At 45.2% G+C, this 25935-nt stretch overlaps 1 protein-coding gene across 1 annotated transcript in view; it reads left to right on the top strand.

Annotated features, from left to right (window-relative positions):
• SBNO1 (strawberry notch homolog 1) overlaps positions 1–1765 on the top strand; it is a 113395-nt gene extending 111630 nt beyond the window's left edge. The window contains 1 exon segment of the mRNA XM_068244404.1: positions 386–1765. Coding sequence (XP_068100505.1) covers positions 386–528 — 143 coding nt within the window. The 3' untranslated portion in view covers positions 529–1765.
• The last annotated feature ends 24170 nt before the right edge of the window (positions 1766–25935 follow it).

Raw genomic sequence — 25935 nt, 5'->3', positions numbered from 1 at the left:
ATTGGCGAGGCTGCGCAAGGGGTATGCTGGGGGGGCCTGTATAGAGGCGGGCGGCGGCGCATCGGCGGCGGCGATCGCAACAAACACGCAGCTAGCAAAGTGCTAGCTGCGTGTTTGAAAAAAAAATTATGCAAATCGGCCCAGCGGGGCCTGAGGAATCCTCCGCGGCAGCTTACCCCGTGTCCAGCACTGGGTTAACGCTAAGGAGGTTAAACTACTGATGGCAAAATCAATGATAGCCAGATAATTAGTATTAAGTGCAGTGTTCCTTTATCTCTGTGGTGAACGTTATGCATTGCTTGCAGAAACCTCTCTAATTTTTAAACTTTGCTTTCAAGGTATTTGTTTTTGCTAATTTATTTTTTTGTTTTTTATTCTCCAACAGGTTTAATCATCCCAGCAAATTGTGTCTCCTCCTTAATAACATTGCTGTCCACGTCAGACCAGTCTCAGCAGATTGCAGTACAACAGCAGCAGATGTGGCAGCAGCTTCATCCTCAGAGTATCAGCAATTTCAGCACCCTGTAAACTGTCTGCCTTGCAGAGACTCTGACATGGTGCAGAGGAACTGTATATCCTAACCGTGCACACCAATCAGGGACAGATTCCAAAGAAAGTCTACTCGCGCATACACAGATTCTGTTTTGTTGGACACCAGGACTTTTCTACTGGTCTTTGTAGCAATCTGCAAGTTCCTTCATGGCACATACATTTCTCTCGTGGTTATTTTTTTATTTTTTTTTTGGCGCTTCCTTTTTGCTGGTTTTCTTGCTCATAAACTGTTCCAGTTTTTGGAACAATGTTTTTTCTTGGACGCTGATTTTTCTGTTATTTCTCATGCAGTGCTCAGGGTCTTACTTGGTAATCATTTTACAAAGGGGAGATTTTTTCCAAAATGCATGTTCATGGACAGTGATGCATTCACCAATATATGTATATATTAGGTTCTCCTCGCTGGTGTAATAAGGATGCATGCTTTTGTAAATGCACTGTATTTAAAAACAAGGAAGGAATAATTCTGTTCTCCCCATCTTCGTTGATGCAGCGCATGACTAGAAAGACTTTGGACGTTCGATCTGCAGGGAACAATCTGTTCCCTAAACTACTTTCACATAATTTTATTTTTACATAGTATTTTAAATATTTAAGTTGATTTTTTTTCCCTGTGTAAGATGTTATTTCGACACACATGCTCTTAAAGTTTGTGACAATGTAATATTTTTAATTGTATAAAAAATATTTTGTAACGTGCTGCAGAAAAGGGCTTGTGCCTTGTTTTTCTTTTTTTTTTTTTTTTTTTTTTTTTTTCCTTTTTTTTCTTGGCCATGAGAAAGGGGAACAATACAATTCCATTTCCACTGCTTTTGTAATTTAATAGACATTTGACAGGTAAAATAAGACACATCTTGAGTTGTACAATGTTCTGTAGTCACGCTAGGCGCCCTGCTGTGTCGTTTTGCCTTCTCTGTAACTTGAATACAATTTACTATGTTGTAAGACATTGTAGAGTTTCTTGAGCTGTTTAAAATGGTAATGTACAAATGTGAATAGCTATCTATAATATGGGTAAGGTTTTTGTTTTTTCCTTTTTGCCTCCAATAGTACATGTTTAAAAGGATGTGAAAAGGACAATATTTGTCGTTTCTTGCTTGCACAGGTTGCACTATTGAACATTTTCGGACTGTATAAACCTGTTTGGGGGAAATAAAAGTCCCTTACAAGGTGTTGAAACCTTGGAAGGAACAAATAAAAATTATTGTACTAACTTGACTTGAGTTCTTATTATCCCTGGATTGTACTTAACATGTTTATTACTAAATGTTCCTGGTATGGAAAGATTCAGGTGTTTTCACATGCCAGAAATATAAAACTTAGATCTTTCACCACTAGTGCGAATCTGCATGCGTTTCCTGCATGCAGATTCGCATAGACAATACAAGTGGATGGGCCTGTTTCCACTTGTCAGGATTTCTGAGCGTTTTTCTGTGCAGAAAAAATCTGCACGGTAGACCCCGCAGAATTCGCATACCGCTGTGCGAGTCGCATACAATGTATTTAATAGGAAATTTGCACGTGTTTTAATATGCAAATTTTACTGCGAATTCGCGGGCGTTTTCGCATAAAATGAATGTAAAAGCACACAGGCACTGACTCGGTTAAATTCGCATACTTACTAACATATGCAAAAACGCCCGTGAAGTTGCGGTACAATTCACATACGCATGCAAATTCGTTTTGCGGTTTCCGTGACTAATTTGCACCGCACAAGTGGAAGCGGGCCCAGAAAATATTTGGAGTTTTATTTCTACTATTCTTTTCTATGACACACCCTGAATAGGAACGACACTAAAACCGCAATAGGAACTCCTCTAAAAACTGCAAAATGCATACAAATTGACTTTACCTCCAGGTACAGGCAGGTCTTAACCAGTTCACCCCCAAGGGTTTTTACCCTAACGGACCAGAGCAATTTTCACCTGTCAGTGCTCCTCCCTTTTATTCCCTAATAACTTTATTACTACTTATCACAAGAAAATTATCTATACCTCATTTTTTTCGCCACCAATTAGGCTTTCTGTGGGTAGTACATTTTGCTAAGATTGTTTTTTATTCTAAATGCATTTTATGGGAAAAATACAGAAATGATGGAAAAAAATATTTCTCAGTTTTCAGCTATTATAGTTTAAAAATTAAACATTCTCCTGTGGATAAAACCAACACTTTTTTTTATTTGCCCAGTTGTCCCGATTATTAAACAGTTTAAATTATGTCCCGATCACAATGTATGGCGACAATATATTATTTTGAAATATAGGTGTTATCTTTCTGTTTTTTTTTTTGTTGTTTTTTTTTTGCTCTAGCCATAATTACAAACTCCTATGTAATAAAATAAAATTAATTCTCCCTGATTTTTTATTTTTTTATTTCTTTTTACAAGTGTTTTTTAAGGGGGGTTGGAAGTGTAATTTATTAATTTTATTAATATTGTGTATTTTACATAGTATGTTTGTGCTTGTATGTATAATATACTTTTTGGCCACAAGATGGCGCTAGTGAACTCTCCCGTTAAGGAAGTGATCACTTTTTTTTTTCCACTTTATTAAAGGGACTCCGAGCAGTGCAGAAACTATGGAAAGATGCATATAATTTTAAAGCTCTCTTTCTCCTCTTTCCAATGATATATAAACCGCCACCCTACGCCTTTTAGTTTTCGCTATTTTCGCGACTGAAATTGCCCAGGCCGCGATTTCAATCGCGAAAATAGAGAAAACTAAAATGCGTAGGGCGACGATTTAGGTGTCCCCAGAAAGAGGAGAAAGAGAGCTTTAAAATGATATCCATCTTTCCATAGTTACATTGTATTACACAGGGCGACTTTTTTTCCTAAAGTCAGCAGCTCCATTCTGCTGAATGGAGCTGCTGACACTGGGGAAAGTGTCGTCCTGTGTAATACAAGTAACTATGGAAAGATGGATATCATTTTAAAGCTCTCTTTCTCCTCTTTCTGGGGACACCTAAATCGTCGCCCTACGCATTTTAGTTTTCTCTATTTTCGCGATTGAAATCGCGGCCTGGGCAATTTCAGTCGCGAAAATAGCGAAAACTAAAAGGCGTAGGGTGGCGGTTTATATATCATTGGAAAGAGGAGAAAGAGAGCTTTAAAATGATATGCATCTTTCCATAGTTTCTGCACTGCTCGGAGTCCCTTTAAACTTAAACAGTTTCCTGTGTTATGAATGGAGGTGGCCGCTGTTCGCGGTCACGTCCATTCACTTCAGGCATTGCGGTTGGGTAGAGGACCGGTCCTCTTCCCCAATCACTTAACAAGGGATCCTGACGGAAACGGCGGCGGTAGCGGCGCGGACACGTGCGGAGAGGCGGCGGGAACGTGCGACGAAATTAAAACGTCATGTTGCCGTTAATAGGCTAAAGCATGACGTCTTTAACCATTTAATGACAATGTAATGTATAAACTGATCGGTAAATTATGTGCAATTACATGCCCCCTAATTTCCATGAGAAGAGCCATTTTCAGTAAAATTTATGCAAATTACCTCATTACCTCCTAATTTACCTCATGAGGTAAAACATTACTAAAATCTACCAAAATTGCTAAATGTCATTGCCTCATAAGGTAAATTACCTCACATGAGGTGGGTTTGATGACCCTACCAGAATTGAGGCCAAAGTAGTGAAAAATATGATTCTGTGATGACCCTTTTTAGCCTTAACCAAATGGGGAGAACTTAAGAGCATCGGTAGATTAAAAAAAAAATAGAAATGCTTACTGTATCACAAAATATAAATTATATTATAAATATCTCGTAACCCGTTAGAAAATCCTTCCTCACCTGGGCTTTTTAATAGTTAAGCTGTGTAAACACGCTCGGTTAAACTTGGACGAAGTGCCTGATAACTTCCACATCTGCCAAGAATCTAGCGTGTAAAGCCTCGCACTTGTGTCATGAGCTTTAGAAACGCAAAACGCCCGTGATTTATGCAGGCGGTTTGCAGGATTGATTTTTTTTTTCCGCAATTTCACACGGAAAAATCACTGAACACTGGCGAATTTGCCATGACGTTTAGCGCTTTTATACCACTGATACGCAAATGCCGGGAAATCACCTGCAAATGGTGCACACAATGCATCTGCACTTTGCGTTTTTGTGCGATTTGCTGCGACTAACAACGGGCCCATAGGGTTTCATTACACTAGCGCTCTAGTGTGAATGGGCCCTTAGTGCTCTCCTCTCTGCCCAGCTCAAGCATGAGTGCATAAGCTGAAGGCAAGCACGATGGTGTAGTGAATAGCATGCTTGCCTTGCAGGGCTGGGTTGTGGTTTGAAGCCCAGCCAGGGCACTTTCTGCTTGTTGAAAATCAACAAAATATATTTTAATATGGTGTAGGTCCACCTTTAGCAGCAATTACAGCCTCAATTCTCCGAGGTATTGATTCATACAAATTGTGAATTGTTTCCAAAGGAATTTTAGCCCATTCTTCAGTTAAAACACCCTCCAGTTCTTTTAGAGACGATGTCGGCAGAAATAGACTTCCTTGAATCTCTAACGACCATAAATGCTCAATGTTGAGGTCCGGGGATTGTGGTGGCCAGATGAGATGCTCAACTTCATTTGAATGTGCCTCGTGCCATTCTTTAACAATTCTAGCTGTATGGATTGGGGCATTATCATCTTGAAAAATGGCATTTCCCTCCCCGAAACAGTTCTTGAACCATAGGATGAACTTGGTCACCCAAAATTGCTAAATAGGCTCAACTGTTAATTCTTCCAAGAAGGGAAATCATTGGTCCGACTGATTTCCAAGAAATGGCACTCCAGATCATCACAGAACCCTGCCATGTTTTACGTTTGGGAGAAGGCAGTCTGGATGAAATGCTTCTTTCCGCTGTCTCCAAACGTACACTCTGACAGAGATCGGAAATAAGGTAAACAATAATTCGTCAGAGAAAATCACATTTTTCCACTGCTCGAGGGACCAATTCTGGTGGTTTCTACACCACTCTAAATGCTTGAAACATTTGTCTTTGAGAGCAGAGGTTTTCTAATTGCAGATCTTCCATGGAATCCAGATTTGTGCAGCTCCCGATGAACAGTTTTTGTGGAAACTGGGTAAGGTAGGTGTTCATTCAGCTCTGCAGTGATTTTAGGAGCCGTGGTCTTGCAAGCTTTTCTAACAATTAGATTTAGAGTCCGACGGTCTCTCTCAGACTTCGATTTTCGGCCACAACTGTGCTTTGCTGAGGATGTTTTTTCTCCTCTTTTTCACAGGCAGTCATTACTTTTGAGACAGTACCTCTTGATATGCCAAGCATTCGGGCAGGTTCTGTTACAGTAGTGCCTGCCATACGAGCGCCAACAATTTGGCCTCTTTGAAAGTCTGAGAGATCTGCCATTTTTTTACATTATAACCAACTTTTATTAAAATAGTTTTTTTTTACAGATAGATATTTAAACCAAACATCAAATAACAAAAATAATAAACAAAAAAAAAATTGAACACGTGTCAAGTTTTGATTGCTTAACCACTTAAGGACCGCCCCCAGCCGATGGGCGGCGGCAAAGTCCGGGCCCAAACGACCGCAATACGCCCATCGGCGGGGGGGGGGGGGGCTGCGGGAGTGGCTATGCGGCGATCGCGTCATTTGTGACGCGATCAGCCGCCGGGGACTGGCTCCGCCCACCGCGCGCTGTAACCCGCCGGCCGTTCGGAAGTGACGGCGGGTTACTAGCTGCCCGATCGCCGCACGGAAAGTGTATAATAGGCTTTGTAATGTATACAAAGCCTATTATACTGGCTGCCTCCTGCCCTGGTGGTCCCAGTGTCCGAGGGACCACCAGAGCAGGCTGCAGCCACCCTAGTCTGCACCCAAGCACACTGATTCCCCCCCCCCCCTGCCCCCTGATCGCCCACAGCACCCCTCAGACCCCCCAGACCACTGTTTGCACCCAATCACCCCCCTAATCACCCATCAATCACTCCCTGTCACTATCTGTCAACGCTATTTTTTTTTTTTTTAGTCCCTAATCTGCCCCCTACTCCCTCCTGATCACCCCCCCACCCCTCAGATTCTCCCCAGACCCCCCCCCCTTCCCTGTGTACTGTATGCATCTATCCCCCCTGATCACCCGTCAATCACCCCCTGTCACTGCCACCCATCAATCAGCCCCTAACCTGCCCCTTGCGGGCAATCTGATCACCCACCCACACCAATAGATCGCCCGCAGATCCGACATCAGATCACCTCCCAAATGCAGTGTTTACATCTCTTCTCTCCTCTAAACACCCACTAATTACCCATCAATCACCACCTGTCACTGTTACCCATCAGATTAGACCCTAATCTGCCCCTTGCGGGCACCCAATCACCCGCCCACACGCTCAGATTGCCCTCAGACCCCCCCTTATCAATTCGCCAGTGCAATATTTACATCTGTTATTCCCTGTAATAACCCACTGATCACCTGTCAATCACCCATCAATCACCCCCTGTCACTGCCACCCATCAATCACCCCCTGTCACTGCCACCCATCAATCAGCCCCTAACCTGCCCCTTGCGGGCAATCTGATCACCCACCCACACCAATAGATCGCCCGCAGATCCGACATCAGATCACCTCCCAAGTGCAGTGTTTACATCTCTTCTCTCCTCTAAACACCCACTAATCACCCATCAATCACCCCCTATCACCACCTGTCACTGTTACCCATCAGATTAGACCCTGATCACCTCGCCAGTGCATTGCTTGCATCTATTTCCCCCCTCTAATCACACCTTGAGACACCCATCAATCACCTCCTGTCACCCCCTAGCACACCTACCCATCAGATCAGGCCCTAATTTGCCCCGTGTGGGCTCCTGATCACTCGGCCAAACCCTCAGATCCCCCTCAGACCCCCTTCCGATCACCTCCCCAGTGCATTGATTGCATCTATTTTCCCCTCTAACCGCCCCCTGAGACACCCATCAATCACCTCCTGTCACCCCCCTAGCACTCCTATCCATCAGAACAGGCCCAATACATCCTGTCATCTAAGAGGCCACCCTGCTTATGACCGGTTCCACAAAATTTGCCCCCTCATAGACCACCTGTCATCAAAATTTGCAGATGCTTATACCCCTGAACAGTCATTTTGAGGCATTTGATTTCTAGACTACTCCTCGCGGTTTAGGGCCCCTAAAATGCCAGGGCAGTATAGGAACCCCACAAGTGACCCCATTTTAGAAAGAAGACACCCCAAGGTATTCTGTTAGGTGTATGATGAGTTCATAGAAGATTTTATTTTTTGTCAAAAGTTAGCGGAAATTGGATTTTTATTGTTTTTTTCACAAAGTGTCATTTTTCACTAACTTGTGACAAAAAATAAAATCTTCTACGAACTCACCATACCCCTAATCTCTCTGTAAATGGACAATTGTGTGTAAAAAAAATCAAATAATTGTCATTTACAGAGATATTTCTCCCACCCAGCATGGGTATGTGTAAAAATACACCCCAAAACACATTATAATACTTCTCCCGAGTACGGCGATACCACATGTGTGGCACTTTTTTGCACCCTAACTGCGCTAAGGGGCCCAAAGTCCAATGAGTACCTTTAGGATTTCACAGGTCATTTTGCGACATTTGGTTTCAAGACTACTCCTCATGGTTTAGGGCCCCTAAAATGCCAGGGCAGTATAGGAATCCCACAAATGACCCCATTTTAGAAAGAAGACCCCCCAAGGTATTCCGTTAGGAGTACGGTGAGTTCATAGAAGATTTTATTTTTTGTCACAAGTTAGCGGAAAATGACACTTTGTGAAAAAAAAAATTAAAATCAATTTCTGCTAACTTGTGACAAAAAAAAAAAATCTTCTATGAACTCACCATACTCCTAACGGAATACCTTGGGGTGTCTTCTTTCTAAAATGGGGTAATTTGTGGGGTTCCTATACTGTCCTGGCATTTTAGGGGCCCTAAACCGTGAGGAGTAGTCTTGAAACCAAATTTCTCAAAATGACCTGTGAAATCCTAAAGGTACTCATTGGACTTTGGGCCCCTTAGCGCAGTTAGGGTGCAAAAAAAGTGCCACACATGTGGTATCGCCGTACTCAGGAGAAGTAGTATAATGTGTTTTGGGGTGTATTTTTCCACATACCCATGCTGAGTGGGAGAAATATCTCTATAAATAGACAATTGTGTGTAAAAAAAAAAAAAAAAAATTGTCATTTACGGAGATATTTCTCCCACCCAGCATGGGTATGTGTAAAAATACACCCCAAAACACATTATACTACTTCTCCTGAGTACGGCAATACCACATGTGTGGCACTTTTTTGAAGCCTAACTGCGCTAAGGGGCCCAAAGTCCAATGAGCATCTTTAGGCTTTACAGGGGTGCTTACAATTAGGCACCCCCCAAAATGCCAGGACAGTAAACACACCCCACAAATGACCCCATTTTGGAAAGTAGACACTTCAAGGTATTCAGAGAGGAGCATAGTGAGTCCGTGGCAGATTTCATTTTTTTTTGTCGCAAGTTAGAAGAAATGGAAACTTTTTTTTTTCTTTTTTGTCAGAAAGTGTCATTTTCTGCTAACTTGTGACAAAAAATAAAATCTTCTATGAACGCACCATGCCTCTCACTGAATACTTTGGGATGTCTTCTTTCCAAAATGGGGTCATTTGGGGGGTATTTGTACTTTCCTGGAATTTTAGCCCCTCATGAAACCTGACAGGTGCGCAGAAAAGTCAGAGATGCTTGAAAATGGGAAAATTCACTTTTGGCACCATAGTTTGTAAACGCTATAACTTTTACCCAATCCAATAAATATACACTGAATGTTTTTTTTTTTTATCAAAGACATGTAGCAGAATAACTTTCGCGCTCAAAAGTATAGGAAATTTTACTTTATTTGAAAAATGTCAGCACAGAAAGTTAAAAAAAAATCATTTTTTTGCCAAAATTCATGTCTTTTTTGCTGAATATAATAAAAAGTAAAAATCGCAGGAGCAATCAAATAGCACCAAAAGAAAGCTGTATTAGTGACAAGAAAAGGAGGTAAAATTCATTTAGGTGGTAGGTTGTATGAGCGAGCAATAAACCGTGAAAGCTGCAGTGGTCTGAATGGAGAAAAAGGCTCTGGTCCTTAAGGGGCGAAAAGACTGTGGTCCTGAAGTGGTTAAAACATGTTCAAAGATAATGATGCCAAAATGTTAGGTGTTTCCATTATTTTGTCCAACCCCTGTATATAGTAGTGAACAAACTGCATACTTGTTCTGATTCCGGGTGGTCATTCACATATTTGCTCAGTGGTGTTATCTCGCACTTTCAGTAGTACTTGATGTAAGACTGAGCATTGCTGGGCTAGACTCCCCTCTCTCTTCATGGCTGCTTGTATGCCTATGTTAACCACTTGAGGACTCAGCCTTTACCCCCCCCCCCCCCCCCCCCCCCCCAGAGGACCAGCGCTGGTTTTCCCATTCAGATCACTGCAGCGTTAATGGTTTATTGCTCGGTCATACAACCTACCACCTAAATGAATTTTGGCTCCTTTTCTTCTCACTAATACAGCTTTCTTTTGATGCTATTTGATTGCTGCTGCGAGTTTTAGTTTTTATTATATTCATCAAAAAAGACATGAATTTTGTCAAAAAAATTACTTTTTTAACTTTCTGTGCTGACATTTTTCAAATAAAGTAAAATTTCCTATACATTTGAGCGCGGAAGTTATTCTGCAACATGTCTTTGATAAAAAAATAATAATAAATTCAGTGTATATTTATTGGATTGGGTAAAAGTTATAGTGTTTACAAACTATGGTGCCAAAAGTGAATTTTCCCATTTTCAAGCATCTCTGACTTTTCTGACCCCCTGTCATGTTTCATGAGGGGCTAAAATTCCAGGATAGTATAAATACCCCACAAATGACCCCATTTTGGAAAGAAGACACCCCAAAGTACTCACTAAGAGGCATGGTGAGTTCATAGAAGGTTTTATTTTTTGTCACAAGTTAGTGGAAAATGACACTTTGTGACAAAAAAAAAGTTTCCATTTCTGCTAACTTGTAACAAAAAAAAAATTAAATCTGCCATGGACTCAACATGTCCCTCAATGAATACCTTGAAGTGTCTACTTTTCAAAATGGGGTCATTTGTGGGGTGTGTTTACTGTCCTGGCATTTTGGGAGGTGCTGAATTGTAAGCACCCCTGTAAAGCCTAAAGGTAGTCATTGCACAATGCTTCTGTCAGGATCCACCATCAGAGCTGCAGCTGATTGGTGGGTCAATCTGGATAGAAAAAAGAGAGAAGAAAAACAAAACAAAAAGGAGGGGAAGGCGTCCGCCTGGACATAGGAGCTGCCACCCCAAAAATACAAACCCACCAGCTCGTATGCCCAGGCAAACCTGATTTTTTCATCCACATCGATCAATGTGAATGGAGAAATCATTGCTTGAGTTCTTTTTTGATACAAAGTGCTTGCCAAAGCATATGAACCCCAACACCGCTCCTCGGCCCATATGCCTCGGCAAACATATCTTTTTTTTTTTTACTGTGGAGGAGAAATCTCGTCCTACAGCAATGCATGCACCGATTTTGTGTAACCTGACAGAAGCGCAATGCTTCAGTCAGGATGCACCATCAGTGCTGCAGCTGATTAGTTGGTTGGAAAAAAGAGAGAAGAAAAAAAAAAAAGCAAGCAGCAAAGCACTTCAATAACATTAACTTTTTAAACTTTATTAAATATGTTCAAACCAAACATTGGTAACCAAACATTAACTTTTTGCTTACCTGTTTGTTTGTTTTTTGGTTTTTTTTACTTGCGATCTGAGGACAAACTTCTCCTCCCCCATGGGTCAATGTGCAAAGTGCAAATCGCACAGATATGTGGTGAAGTACATTATGCATTCTGTCCCAAGTGAAAGGAGAGGTTTCTGGCAGGCCAGTGTATTTGGATCTCTCAAAACCTGATGTTTGGGGTCACCCTGCATATTGGGGGGGGGGACCGCAAAGTGTGACCTTTGCTAGGCAATTTGCCCTAACGCATCGCGCCAGTGTGAAATGGCACTGAGTGACCCTTGTGTGCCTACTGCTGTCTGTAGTTCCCTAGGTTCTAAAAGTGTGCCTTCTTGTGGTACCTCTCATAACACTCCCCTAGGCTCAGGACAGGAGGGACAGTAAACGGGGTTGTCGCACCTTATTTCAGCCTTGCTGCAGACACGACATCTTTTTCTGGGGTTGAGTTGGGGTACTGGGAATCGGGTAGGCGTAATGCCTTCCATGCAGCCGGCTAGTTGCATTTGGGGGTTGGGCTCTGGCACCTCCTGGATACAGGAGTGCCGAAACGATCTCTTCCTGGAATTGAAGGAAAGATCTAGTTCTCCCAGCCTTACTGTAGAGAACAAAGCTGTTGTACATCGCCAATTGAATTAAATACACAGACACTTTCTTATACAAGCGTCTGGTTTTCCGGGAAATTAAATAGGGCCCTAACATCTGGTAATTGAAGTCCACCCCTCCCATGTTGGCATTATAGTCGTGGACGGCGAGGGGCTTTTCAATTACCTCTGTTGCCTGTGTAATTTGTACTGTCGTGTCTGTGTGAATGGTAGACAGAAGGTAAACGTCCCTCTTGTCCTTCCATTTCACCGAGAGCAAGTCATCGGTACACAAGGTGGCCCTCTCCCCCCGTTGAAGTCTGGTGTTTACGAGCTGTTGGGGGAAGCCCCGGCGACTAAGCCGCACGGTGCCACAGCATCGGATTCCTTCTAACTTTAAGTGCTGATAGAGGGCCACACTTGTGTAAAAGTTGTCCACATGAAGATGGTACCCCATATGGAACAAGGGTGACACCAAGTCCCACGCAATCTTTCCACTGTTCCCCAGGTAGTCGGGACATCCGACCGGCTCCAATTTTGAGTCTTTTCCCTCATAGACCCTAAAACGAGATGTATAGCCTGTGGCCCCATCACAGAGCTTATACAGTTTCACCCCATACCGGGCGCGCTTGCTTGGGATGTACTGTTTGATGCCAAGGCGCCTGGTAAAATGTACGAGGGACGCGTCTACACAGATGTTCTGTTCAGGGGTATAAGCATCTGCAAATGTGGATGACAGGTGGTCAATGAGGGACTGAATTTTGTGGAGCCGGTCATAAGCTGGGTGGTCTCTTGCATGACAGGTTTTGTCATTGAAATGCAGGAAGCGCAGGATGATCTCAAATCGCGACCTGGACATGGCAGCAGAGAACATAGGCATGTTATGTATATTTTTTTTTGGTAATACCCATGTTTTTTTTGGCCCAAAAAAATTTTAAGTTCGGAAACCTGGAGTGGTTTCCACTGAAAAGGCTGGGCGTGGCAGCTTTTCGGATTGGCGGTTATAAATTGTGTGGCATAACTGTTTGGTCTCAGCCACAATTAAGTCAAGGAGATCCTGGGTGAGGAACAGTTCAAAAAAGTCTAGGGCTGATCCTAGTTCAACTGTCTCCACCTGGACTCCAGACTGGGCGGTGAAAGGGTGCGGCGGGATCAGGGGAATGCTAATCAGGGTTTGCCAGCACCTCTAGAAAATTAACCACTTGCCGACCGCGCACTCCTAACGCGCGTCGGCAAAGTGGCAGCTGCAGGACCAGCGACGCAGTATTGCGTCGCCGGCTGCAGGCTAATTCATCAGGAAGCAGCCACTCGCGCGAGCGGCTGCTTCCTGTCAATTCACGGCGGGGGGCTCCGTAAATAACCTGCGGGCCGCCGATCGCGGCTTGCAGGCTACATGTAAACACAAGCGGAAATAACCCGCTTTGTGTACATTGTACGGCGCTGCTGCGCAGCAGTGCCGTAAGGCAGATCGGCGATCCCCGGCCAATCAGCGGCCGGGATCGCCGCCATGTGACATGGGACAGCCTGTCACTGGCTGCACAGGACGGATAGCGTCCTGTGCAGCCCCGATCACCGGAGGGGTAGCAGGTAGGAGAGGGAGGGGGGAATTTCGCCCCCTAGAAGGGCTTTGAGGTGCCCCCCCCCCGCAACACCCACAGCATGCAGAAGCGATCAGACCCCCCCAGCACATCATCCCCCTAGGGGGGAAAAAAGGGGGGCGATCTGATGTAGAGCCCACCCAGCACAGATCTGAAAATACAGCGCTGGTCCTTAAGGGGGGGTAAAGGCTAGGTCCTCAAGTGGTTAATGGGAGTATGGGCCCGTCTACTTGATGGCTGCGAATCGGGTCTTAATGCACGTACCACAGAACCAGTTTCTACTACCAGGCTGGTGTTCGCCACTTCACCAGGGGCTTCTACGGTAGTACTGGTGTTGATAGGTCCAGGAGATGCTGCGCTGCTGGTGCATGCCTCACCAAGAAAAATCAGATCAGCGCCAGCACCACTCTGCTGCCCTTGAGACTGATCTTCCACCACCTGCAGTCCAGTGACATGGGGTGTGGTACGCCTGGCTCTAGCCAGGACCTCAACCTCTTCATCGGAACTATCGGTCAGAGAGCCACTGCTGTGTACAGGATCGTACTCTGAACCAGAAGATTCGTCAAATAAGTTGACCCAATCATCCTCCTCGGACTGGTCCATGTACCTGTAGATGTCTTCATTGAAAAACTTCTTTTTTGCCATGGTGGCCTGCTAAATTTAGGAGGTATTGCTCTGAGACTACCCAGGAAAAAGAGCACCTACCTAGCGAAAGGGAGTATTTGAGAGGTAGAAAGCTGTGGTCACTGAGTTTAATAAAAAAAAAAAATCAAAACTGATGTTTACAGTGCCACAGCTAGTGTACAGTGTTTTTTGCAGTGATCAGAAAAAAAAATTTCTATCACTGCGGTGGGGCGGGCTGAATGCAGTGCAGACGAACGACCAGGTCTGATCGGGCAAACACTGCGTTTTTTTGTGGATCCTAATGACCCTAATTTACTGTAGATCTGACTGTGATCACTAATGATCACTTACAGATACTATATAGTACCAATGCCGATTAGCGACAGTGATGACGCCAATCAGTGACTGTGGTGCAGTGGGCTGAGCACTAACTGACACCCTTTTGCCTAGCTACCTGGCCTAACTGTTACCACTAGTGATACTAAAAAAGTGACAGTTTTCACTGATCACTGTTTTTAGATCACTAGGATGGTGAGGAAGGGGGGGGGGGGGGGGTTGGGGATCAGAGAGCAATCAGAAACAATCACAAATAATCAAAAATAATCATGAGGCAATTACAGCAATCAAGGAGCAATTGAATCCAATAACACGACAATCAAAAACCAATTACGTGACAATCGAAGCCAATCACACGACAATCGATGCTAATCACAGAGCAAATGAGACAATCGAGACACAGGGCAAAACAGCCAATCAGAGGGCAATTGGTGCAATCAAACTCAATCTCGGGGCAATTGAAGCCAATCACTGAGCAATTACGTGACAATCGATGCCAATCACAGGGCAATTGAGACAATTGTAGCCAAACAAAGCACAATCAAGCCTTACAGACAGGAGATAAGATACACAATGGCAGGGGGAAGAATATACCCAAGCAATGCACTACGGAGGTGTGGGGAGGATCTGAGGGGGTGGGTGATCAGAAGCCCCTAAGGGGCAGTTGGGGATCTGATGGATAGGAGTGACAGGGGGTGATAGATGGGTTATTGACTGGTAATAAGAGGCTGTTTACAGGGAAAAACAGATGTAAACAATGGACTGCTGATGTGATTGGGGGGGGTCTCGGGGGGGGGGGGGGGATCTGAAAGGGTGGGTGTTCAGAAGCCCCTAAGGGGCAGTTGGTGGTCTGATCTGATGGGGGGCAGTGACAGGTGGCGGATAGGTGATTGACAGCTGATCAGCGGGCAATCGCAGGGAAGATAGATAGATGCAGTATATGGGGGGGGGGGGTGTCAGGGGTGGGGGAGATCTGAAGGGGTGGGGGGTGATCAGATACCCCTAAGGGGTAGTTGGGGGTCTGATCTGATGGATAGGAGTGACAGGGGGTTATAGATGGGTTATTGACAGGTAATAAGTGTAAATGTAAAAAGATGTAAATGATGGTTTGCTGATGTGATCAGGGGGGGTCTCGGGGGGGATCTGAAAGGGTGGGTGGGTGATCAGAAGCCCCTAAAGGGCAGTTGGGGGTCTGATCTGATGGGGGGCAGTGACAGGTGGTGACAAGGGATGATTAACAGGTGACTGATAGGTGATTGGCAGCTGATCAGTGGGGAGATAGACAGATGCAGGGGAGATAGATAGGTTCAGTATACAGGGGAGGGGGGGTCGGGGGGGGGGGGGATCTGGAGGCGTGGGGGTACCCTAAGGGGTAGTTGGGGGTCTGATCTGATGGATAGAAGTGACAGGTGGTGACAGGGATTTATTGATGGGTGATATGGGGGGTGGTTAGGTCTAAGCTGCGGGCTGCAGGGGGGTACAGGGGGATGGTCCGATGGGTGATCGGGGGGGTCTGTGGGGCTCCTAAAGTGTGTGTGTGTGTGTGTGCGTGCGTGCGTGCGTGCGTGCGTGCGTGCGTACTGTGCCTGCTCTCCTCGCTGGTGGTCGATCGCTAAGGGCCTGTTTCCACTACACGCAGATTCTGCATGCAGAAAACTGACTCCAATGAATGTCTATGGGCCTGTTTCCACTGAACGCGATTTTTCTAATGCAGATTTCCCATAGGCATTCATTGGAGTCAGTTTTCTGCATGCAGAATCTGTGTGTAGTGGAAACGGGCCCTTAGTGTGACCACCAGCGGGAGGCAGGCAGTATAATACAGTTTGTTACGTAAAGAAACTGTATTATACGCGTTCTATTGGGCAGTTTGAACTTTTACAGCCCGCCGGCGCTGCTGATTGGCCGGCGGGCTGACGTCACAAGGGGGCCGAAGCCGCGCGATCGCTGATTAATTAGTCTGCAGCCGGCGACGCAGATGTGCGTCGCTGGTCCTGTAGATGTGCGTCGCTGGTCCTGCAGCTGCCACTTTGCTGCCACACGGTATGAGTGTGCGGTCGGCAAGTGGTTAAGTTACATTTTGTCCACACTCCAGTCATTTTTACATAAAGCTATAATGATAAAATATTGATTTTTTTTTTTTACTTGAAAAACAGATGACCCTAATTAACTGTAATACAGCAGCATTGAACGTATGTAAGTGCCATACTTCATCCACCCGCACTTGGAAAAAGAATAATCTGTTCCTTTCAGAGTACATTGTATGATATATTGAGTCCATGGCCTCTGTTTTAGTGTCTCCTGTGTAACATTATATAGGAATTGGGCAGAAGCAGCAACATACCACACTAGGGAGGAGCTGCTGCAGTCCCAGTGATACCAGTAAAAAAAATTGGGGGGGGCATTAAATATGGTTTGAAATTCAGTTAGGACTAGTAGCAAATCTTTTTCAATGATATGCTCTTATTCATGAGTCCCTTTTATGACGTGATATTTTATCTGACCATCATTATACTGTGGCTCATTCTACCACTGTCGGGGCCCTTTTCCGCTGACTGCGACCTGCTTTAAAAAGCGCATCACAGCCGGTTTCTGATCATGAGTATCACGATGCCAGGGAGATCTGCAGCAGTTTTTTTTACAATCACTCACCTCCCTGGCTCCAGCGCTGCAGTTGTCTCCATCCTCCAGGTGGCACTGCAACTCTAAAGTGAAATTGCCAGCTGTCGTCATGACGACACCCGGCGATTTCACCAGGAGGAAGCAGAGCCCCAGAGGAGAGGAGGAAGAATGGCGGCTGACGTCTGGATCCCTTGGGAGGTGTGTAAAAACGCCTGCTGCGTGCATTGCTCTGCACACGGCCTCTGGCGGCTACCCCGAGCAGAGGTCAAGATTACCGCTCTGAGCTGCGGTTTTCGGCGCTAGTCTACTTTAGGGGACCCACCGCAAATCCCCATAGACACTTTCAGCTGGGCTGCAAAACGGAACAAATGGCTTCCGTTTGCTTGATGAAACCCCCACAAGCCTTATATCCCCGGGTAGCTACGCATGTCCTCTAACGAATTTTGCGGGTTTCGGTAAAAAAAAAAAGTTTGAACTGACTGTGTAGGAGCCTCGGAACGACCGCAATTTCGGGTCCGTCGGCCATCTTGGTTTTGCTCTGCAGGTCGTTTCTTCCTCCTCATTGGAGGGATTGTTAGGTGGGGGCGTGCCAGCTAACAAACCCTCCAATGAGGAGGAAGAAAGAGACCTGCACAGCAGAATTAAGATGGCCGACGGAACCGAGATTTAGGCCGTTCGGTGACTCCTACACGGCCAATTTAAACTTTCTGTTACCGAAAACCTCCCAATTCGTTACAGGGCATGCTTACCTATCCATGGGTATATGGCTTGTGGGGGTTTCAACAAGCAAACGGAAGCCATTTGTTCCGTTTTGCAGCCCAGCTGAAAGTGTCTATGGGGATTTGCGGTGGGTCCCCTAAAGTAGACTAGCGCCCGGTTTTCTGCCCCGAACCTATATCGGGATTACCGCTAAGGAGGTTAAGGGGCCAGAGACTGCTGGTACCTGAAGATGTCATATTTTAATCCATCAATCTATAACAACTTCCAGTCTTCAGTAGTCCACTGGTGGTGGTTCATGGGCCAAGCTATTTTTTTTTCTTTTTTCTGATGTCTTAGCCATAACTTTCTTGCTGCAACTCAACTTGTATCTTGTTGTCGTCTTTCAACAGTTGAAACTGAGACTTGCTTACTGCTACAACTCTTAAGCTGTGCTTGTAGCTGTGACCCGTGAGCCACCTATCACACAAACTGTTGATTCTCAGAAACTTGTCTTCCGATGCTTTTGTGGCTTTTGGTCTGCCAGACCTCTTCCTGTATATGACGTGATGGTGAAGGAGACTGTACTTCTACTCCTTACTAAAACGTTGACCATACCTTTCAACTTTTGGAACCAGGAAAAAGACACAGACTTGTCCCATGGCTCAATTTCCTTATGTTGGAGGAGCCAAATGTACATAAATAAACCCCTCTCCTTGTTGGAAAGATAAGGCCCTTACAGTAATACCAAGCAGATTAATAAGACATGACAAGATAGATATTTTCACTTTTTAGATTACGTTTAAGCAGAAATTTTCCCCACATAATTGTGCAGCGTGTAGTCTAGTTGCCCTCCCCCCCCCCCCCCCCCCCCTATACAGAGTTCCCTGGTAGTCTAGTGGTTCCCCTTCTCTATGCAGCATTTAATGGTAGTCTAGTGGCCCCTGCCCCTCCTCTATACAGGGTTCCCTTCTAGTTAATTGGCCCCCATCTCCTATACAGCATTCCCTGGTAGTCTAGTGCCCAACCCCACATCCAGAATTCCCTGGTAGTATAGTGGTTCCCCTCCCCAGTACAACATTCCCTAGTAGTCTGGTTGACCTCCCTTTCATATACAGCATTCTCTGGCAGCCTAGTTGCCCCCTCCCTATATAGTGTTCCCTGGTAGTCTAGAGTCCACCCCGGCTTCCTTATACAGTGTAGTCTGGTACCCTCCCTCCATATACAGTGTTTCCTTGTAGCCTAGTACTCCCCCCCCCCCCATACAGTGTTCCCTTGTGGCCCCCTTCACTATTCAGCATTTCCTGGTACTCTAGAGGCCCCCCTCCCCTATACAGCGTTCCCAGGTAATCTAGTGGTCCCCCCTTTACTATAAGCTGTTCCCTGGTAGTGTAATGGATGCCCTCCCTCACCCATTGAGTTCAGTGGTAGTCTAGTGATCACCCCTCCTATGCACCAATTGGTGCAGGAAGTGATGTCAGGTAAATAACTTGCCTCGTTCCGCGGTTCTATTGACTATAATGACTCTGGGGCGATGCAGTTCAAGCACAGATCATGCAGCATCACTCGGGATGTCATTACAGCCGACTCAGCGTGCGGCTACGATCACTTCCTCTGCATCCCTATGCTGCGGCTCTTCAAATCGCAGGAAATTGTGAAGGGACATGGGACAGTGCCGCACAAGATAGTCCCTGGAAAGGTTGGTAGGCATGCCTTGACTTTCTTCAGAATGTCTCTATAGCAAAGAACTACAATTTTAGCGGTTATGATGGACGGTTCCTCTTCCACGGTTTATTGCCTTTTATAGTAACACTTCTTTCTGCAGTACAGTGCTATTCAAATAATGCTCAAATGTGGTATTGTACCACAGTGGGTTCCAACGCTACCTTTATGCAGAGAGAGTGGGTTTTAAGTACCGTAGTCAGAAAAGATGTGGACAACTGTAGAAATTGGTAGCAACAACTTTCAACAGGCCACTATAATACATACCGTATACAATGTGTGCGTGCGCATATATACACACACACGTGGTGGGGAGGCAAGAAAGACACAGGCTAATGCTGCATACACACTTGAGATAAAAGTCTCTGGAAAAGGCAAGATCACAGACCAATTTTACCCCATTCCATGTAGTATGAGACCCATACTCTACAGTCTATTCTATGGAGCTGCACTCCCCATCAGATAAAATCTTTGCAAGATGCTGCACACAAAGATTGCCCGTACACATTCAAAAGATCATTATCTGCAAAAGATCTCTTCCTGCAATAGATCCATTCCTGCAAAATGCATTCATAGTCTATGAGATCTGCAGATCATCATACACACCTTGTTTAACAGGCAATCATCTGCAGATCATCTGCAGATCAGATCCACCAGGATGGATTTTCAGATCTGCAGATGATTGCCAGATATGCAGATGAAGTCTGTTAAACAAGGTGTGTATGATGATCTGCAGATCTCATAGACTATGAATGCATTTTGCAGGAATGGATCTATTGCAGGAAGAGATCTTTTGCAGATAATGATCTTTTGAATGTGTACGGGCAATCTTTGTGTGCAGCATCTTGCAAAGATTTTATCTGATGGGGAGTGCAGCTCCATAGAATAGACTGTAGAGTATGGGTCTCATACTACATGGAATGGGGTAAAATTGGTCTGTGATCTTGCCTTTTCCAGAGACTTTTATCTCAAGTGTGTATGCAGCATAAGTCTCTGGCAGTGGGTGCAGCTGGAGCTGCAATCCTGATGGGAATGTGATGGAGTCAGGAGCCAATGAGCATATCCTGCCGGTAGATGTCGGATGACATATGAGGGTCTGCTCCTAAATAGCTGCACGTACAGTCTAGCACCTCTACACACTATAAAATATTCCTCAGCAGATTCAATCATGGTGATCGGATCTGCCGAAGATCAATGCCCTAAAACGTCAGCCAATCGTAATTTCAATCCAATTCTGGCCTAAATAAATTACAGATTAGTCAAGATGTTTTTTTTTTTTTTTTTGTGGTTGAAAAGGCAGGGAAAAGTGGTATGCACCCAAGGGACGTAGAGATAGTAAAGAGCCCTGCAGGTGTCCCCCTGCTAACACTGCTCTCCTTGGTGCTTGCAGAGAATTAGCACAGTGTAACAATCCGACACACACCTCTCGGGCCGTGCTGCTTCCTGCGTGCTTCCGTCATCTCCAGCACAGTGTAACAATCCGACACACACCTCTCGGGTCGTGCTGCTTCATGCGTGCTTCCGTCATCTCCAGGTGCTCGTACTCTGTGACCCAGTAGCATGTATAAATTGGCATAGCACCTCCAGGTCACACGGTACGGGCACCGGGAAAATATGGTAGCACACAGGAAGGAGCGCCTGGCTGGACAGGTGAGTGTCGGAACACTCCGCTGTGCTAATACTGTACTCTGCAGGGGCCCTGGGGAGAGCAGCATTAACAAGAGGGATGCCTGGGAGAGTGGTAGTACTATTTCATGCTGAAATCCATAAAGAAAATGATGTGCAATGTGTGGCAGTCATAGATCCCTCTCTGATCAGATGTCAGATGTCGATCAGAGAGGGATCAATCTTTTGAGCACATTGGGAGTAAGTCTGCTAGTGTATAGCAGGCTTTAGATGGACGCTGGTTGTCTAACTGGGAGAGGGTTGCTCTGTGGGTTTGGAACATTCTGCTTCCTGAAAAGGAGTTTAAGATTTAAAAAATGCACATGGGAAACAAAATGCACTTAGGAAGCTATTCCTTACATCACCATTTGTTGCTGTATCTATAGTGTGAGGCATTGTGGATGGCTGCTGTGAGTGGAGTGCTGCTGAGCCTGTATGCCAGCGTGTCTCCCCATGCCTTACCTTCCAGCACGGTCCCGCAGCCAGTGTCCATCCCCTCCTCCGGAGATTGTGCAGAGTTTAGAGGAGAGGGGGAAGGCAGGTCAGAGGGCACAGCTGCTGAAGCGTGACAGCCAGGGAGAGGACCCCAGCGTGACAGCCAGGGAGAGGACCCCGCATGTCACAGAAGTGTTTACATGCAGACACACAGTGACAGGAGATGTGTGGGGAAGCAGACAGCCAGACACCGCAGGTCTGTAAGGGAAGAGGAGAGCAGAGCAGTCACCTGGGCTTTGCAGCTGACGTCATCATCATTGCTCTGTGTAGGAAGTCCCGCGGTGACTGCTCTGCTCTCGCTAATCACTCTGCCGCTCTCCATCCTGACTTCTCAGCCCGGTGTGGTGAAATTTTTTGCAACTTTATCAGATTTTGCAACCGGTTGCATTTATTTATACGTATAGCTATCAGAAAGTGCAACCTAACCATTGACTTTAACCTAACTGTATCAGAAAATGCAACCCAACCAAACCCTACTCTCACACAGAACCCTCCCCTCTTGCTCAACTAATAACCCCCCCTGGAGGGAACAATCCCTCTTCTAGCCCAATGGGATCTGTGGTTGCAAAAAATTACAGGCGTGTTAACAGAGAGGAGCCACGCCTACACAGTCATACACTGTCCTCTATGGCAAGTTGCAAAATATGATGGGTAGCAAAATTTTTCACTACACCGGGACTGAGGCAGGCTATCGCGGGAGGGGGGACAAAGCCTCGCACAGCGGGAGAATCCCGACGAAATCGGGGCGGTTGGGGAGTATGCAATTTATTTTTATTTTTTTGTACAGAAAAATAAGCAAGAGAATCATCACCATGGTCTCATATTTACAGCGTTCTACAGTATATCATTTGGTAAAAAACAGAATGTGAAACTTATAATCCAATCTCTAGTCTAGAGTCCCTATCACATATAGCTGGTTTTAAAGGAAATCCATCAATTTACCAGAATGTAAGGCAAGAGTGCAATGAACTATGCCGCTGTTCCACCCATTTAGCAGAAGCATTGGCCCATATTAAAAGCAAGGCCCTGTATCAACCAGATGGCTTTCTGACACATGTACAGACCCCTCAACATAAGAACTGCATACATATGTCTACAACTAACCATGTAAATGTGAGCACATGGTCAATCATACTTTTGTATGTGTGTGCTTGCCTCAAGCCATGTCCATAGGACCATGTCCATGACCCCGAACACATGCGTATCCAAGGAGCAGTCAGGTGAAACAATGCCCATCTTTGCGCCACCCTATGGCTCCATCTGCTCTGCTTCATTTGTTGTCAGCTGTCTTGTGCAATCTGTAGTAAAACCATACCATTATCTTACTAACACCAAACTTGCCTATTTGCTACGAAAACCTAGCAGGCATGAATACTAGACCAAAGTTGGGATACTAATAAATACTGTTGTAACTCATAGTGCAAACCTATACATTTATACAGAACTACAGTGGTTTGCAAAAGTATTTGGCCCCCTTGAAGGTTTCCACATTTTGTCACATTACTGCCACAAACATGAATACATTTTATTGGAATTCCACGTGAAAGACCAATACAAAGTGGTGTACACGTGAGAAGTGGAACGAAAATCATACATGATTCCAAACATTTTTTACAAATCAATATATATATATATTATTCAGCCCCCTGAGTCAATACTTTGTAGAACCACCTTTTGCTGCAATAACAGCTGCCAGTCTTTTAGGGTATGTCTCTACCAGCTTTGCCCATCTAGAGACTGAAATCCTTGCCCATTCTTCTTTTCAGAACAGCTCCAGCTCAGTCAGATTAGATCAGGCTTTCTCAACCAGGGTTTCCTGGAACCCCAGGGTTCCTTGAGGACTCTGCAGGGGTTCCTTTGCATTTAACCCCATCGTGGGGGAAGTATAATAGAGCACACTATAATAGGTGGTACTGTAACAAGAAGCACTAAATTGGGGGGTCAGGAGACAGTATAATGAGTGGCAGTGAAATAGGGAGTAGTGAAATAAACAGCCACACATACTTTTAAAGACCATGCCTCCTGAAAAATAAATGTAGGGGTTCCTCGAGACCAAAAAATTGTTTGCAGGGGTTCCCTGAGATCCAAAAGTTATTTACAGGGTTCCTCCAAGGTAAAAAGGTTGAGAAAGGCTGGATTAGATGGACAGCATTTGTGAACAGAAGTTTTCGGATCTTGCCACAGATTCTTGATTGGATTTACCGTATATACTGGCGTATAAGGCGACTGGGCGTATAAGACGACCCCCCAACTTTTCCTCTTACAATATACAGTTTGGGGTATACTCGCCGTATAAGACTACCCCTGTGTGTGAGCGAGCATGCCGGGTGCCAGGCAGAGTTGTAAATACCGTACTTATGCATTCTCCGCCTAATTGCTCCTTGCGAGCAGCCGCTTGCGCGGGTAGCAGTGCCTCTTCCGTGGTCACCTGACCGGTGATGTGTGCGCTCCACTGATGACGCTCATGGAAGAGCCCGCCAATCTCTTCTATGAGCGTCATCAGTGGAGCGCACGCATCACCAGTCAGGTGACCCCGGAAGAGGCACTGCTACCCGCGCGAGCGGCTGCTCGCAAGGAGCAATTAGGCGGAGAATGCGATCTATTAACCAAGGGACTGCACCATAAGTACGGTATTTACAACTCTGCCTGGCACCCGGCACCCTCCTGCCTGACATCTAGCGTATAAGACGACCACAAACTTTTCAGAAGATTTTTAGGGGTTAAAAAGTCGTCTTATACGCCAGTATATACGGTAGATCTGGACTTGGACTGGGCCATTCTAACACATGGATATGTTTTGTTTTAAACCATTCCATTGTTGCCTTGGCTTTATGTTTAGGGTCGTTTTCCTGCTGGAAGGTGAACCTTCACTCCAGTCTCAAGTCTTTTGCAGACTCCAAGAGGTTTTCTTCCAAGATTGCCCTGTATTTGGCTCCATCCATCTTCCCATCAACTCTGACCAGCTTCCCTGTCCCTGCTGAAGAGAAGCACCCCCAGAGCATGAAGCTGCCACCACCATATTTGACAGTGGGGATGGTGTGTTCAGAGTGATGTGCAGTGTTAGTTTTCCGCCACACATAGCGTTTTGCATTTTGGCCAAAAAGTTCCATTTTGGTCTCATCTGACCAGAGCACTTTCTTACACATATTTGCTGTGCCCCCCACATGGCTTGTGGCAAACTGCAAACGGGACTTCTTATGCTTTTCTGTTAACAATGGCTTTCTTCTTGCCACTCTTCCATAAAGGCCAAGTTTGTGCAGTGCACGACTAATAGTTGTCCTATGGACAAATTCCTCCGCCTGAGCTGTAGATCTCTGCAGCTCGTCCAGAGTCACCGTGGGCCTCTTGACTGCATTTCTGATCAGCGCTCTTTGTTCGGCCTGTGAGTTTAGGTGGACGGCCTGGTCTTGGTAGGTTTACAGTTGTGCCATACTCCTTACATTTCTGAATGATCGCTTGAACAGTGCTCCGTGGGATGTTCAAGGCTTCGGAAATCTTTTTGTAGCCTAAGCCTGCTTTAAATTTCTCAATAACTTTATCCCTGACCTGTCTGGTGTGTTCTTTGGACTTCATGGTGTTGTTGCTCCCAAGATTCTCTTAGACAACCTCTGAGGCCGCCACAGAGCAGCTGTATTTGTACTGACATTAGATTACACACAGGTGCACTCTATTTAGTCATTAGCACTCATCAGGAAATGTCTATGGGCAACTGACTGCATTTAGACCAAAGGGGGCTGAATAATTACGCACACCCCACTTTGCAGTTTTTGATTTGTAAAAAATGTTTGGAATTATGTATTATTTTCGATCTACTTCTCACGTGTACACCACTTTGTATTGGTCTTTCACGAGGAATTCCAATAAAATTGATTCATGTTTGTGGCAGTAATGTGACAAAATGTGGAAACCTTCAAGGGAGCCGAATACTTTTGCAAACCACTGTAAGTTAAAATTTGTTCCAGGAGTTGATCATAAAAGGCAGGGGACCAGCATAACATCCATAAAAATGGCATTTAAAGAAACTGTTGCATCATCCTCATTTGCCTTCAGGTTGTTTTGTTTTGTTTTATTTTTAACTTAGTAACCATTGAAGGCATCAGGATCCACCATTTCTGCTACAGTCTTCAAACTCTGTTGTTCCTATTGTGAGATTTTCACAAGCTTCTGCAAACCGTCAAGGAGCCTGGTATATTTTATTGTCAGCGTCACAAAGACCATAAAGTAGGTACAGCTTGGGTGTTGCATGAAGTAGACAAATCAGCTCACAGATATACAAAGGATATTGCTGTCTGACACA

This window comes from Hyperolius riggenbachi, chromosome 1 (assembly GCF_040937935.1).
Source record: "Hyperolius riggenbachi isolate aHypRig1 chromosome 1, aHypRig1.pri, whole genome shotgun sequence".
Classification (NCBI taxonomy): Eukaryota; Metazoa; Chordata; class Amphibia; order Anura; family Hyperoliidae; genus Hyperolius; species Hyperolius riggenbachi.
Note: the sequence above shows the minus strand (reverse complement) of the source record. Positions and strands in the feature narration are given on the sequence as shown.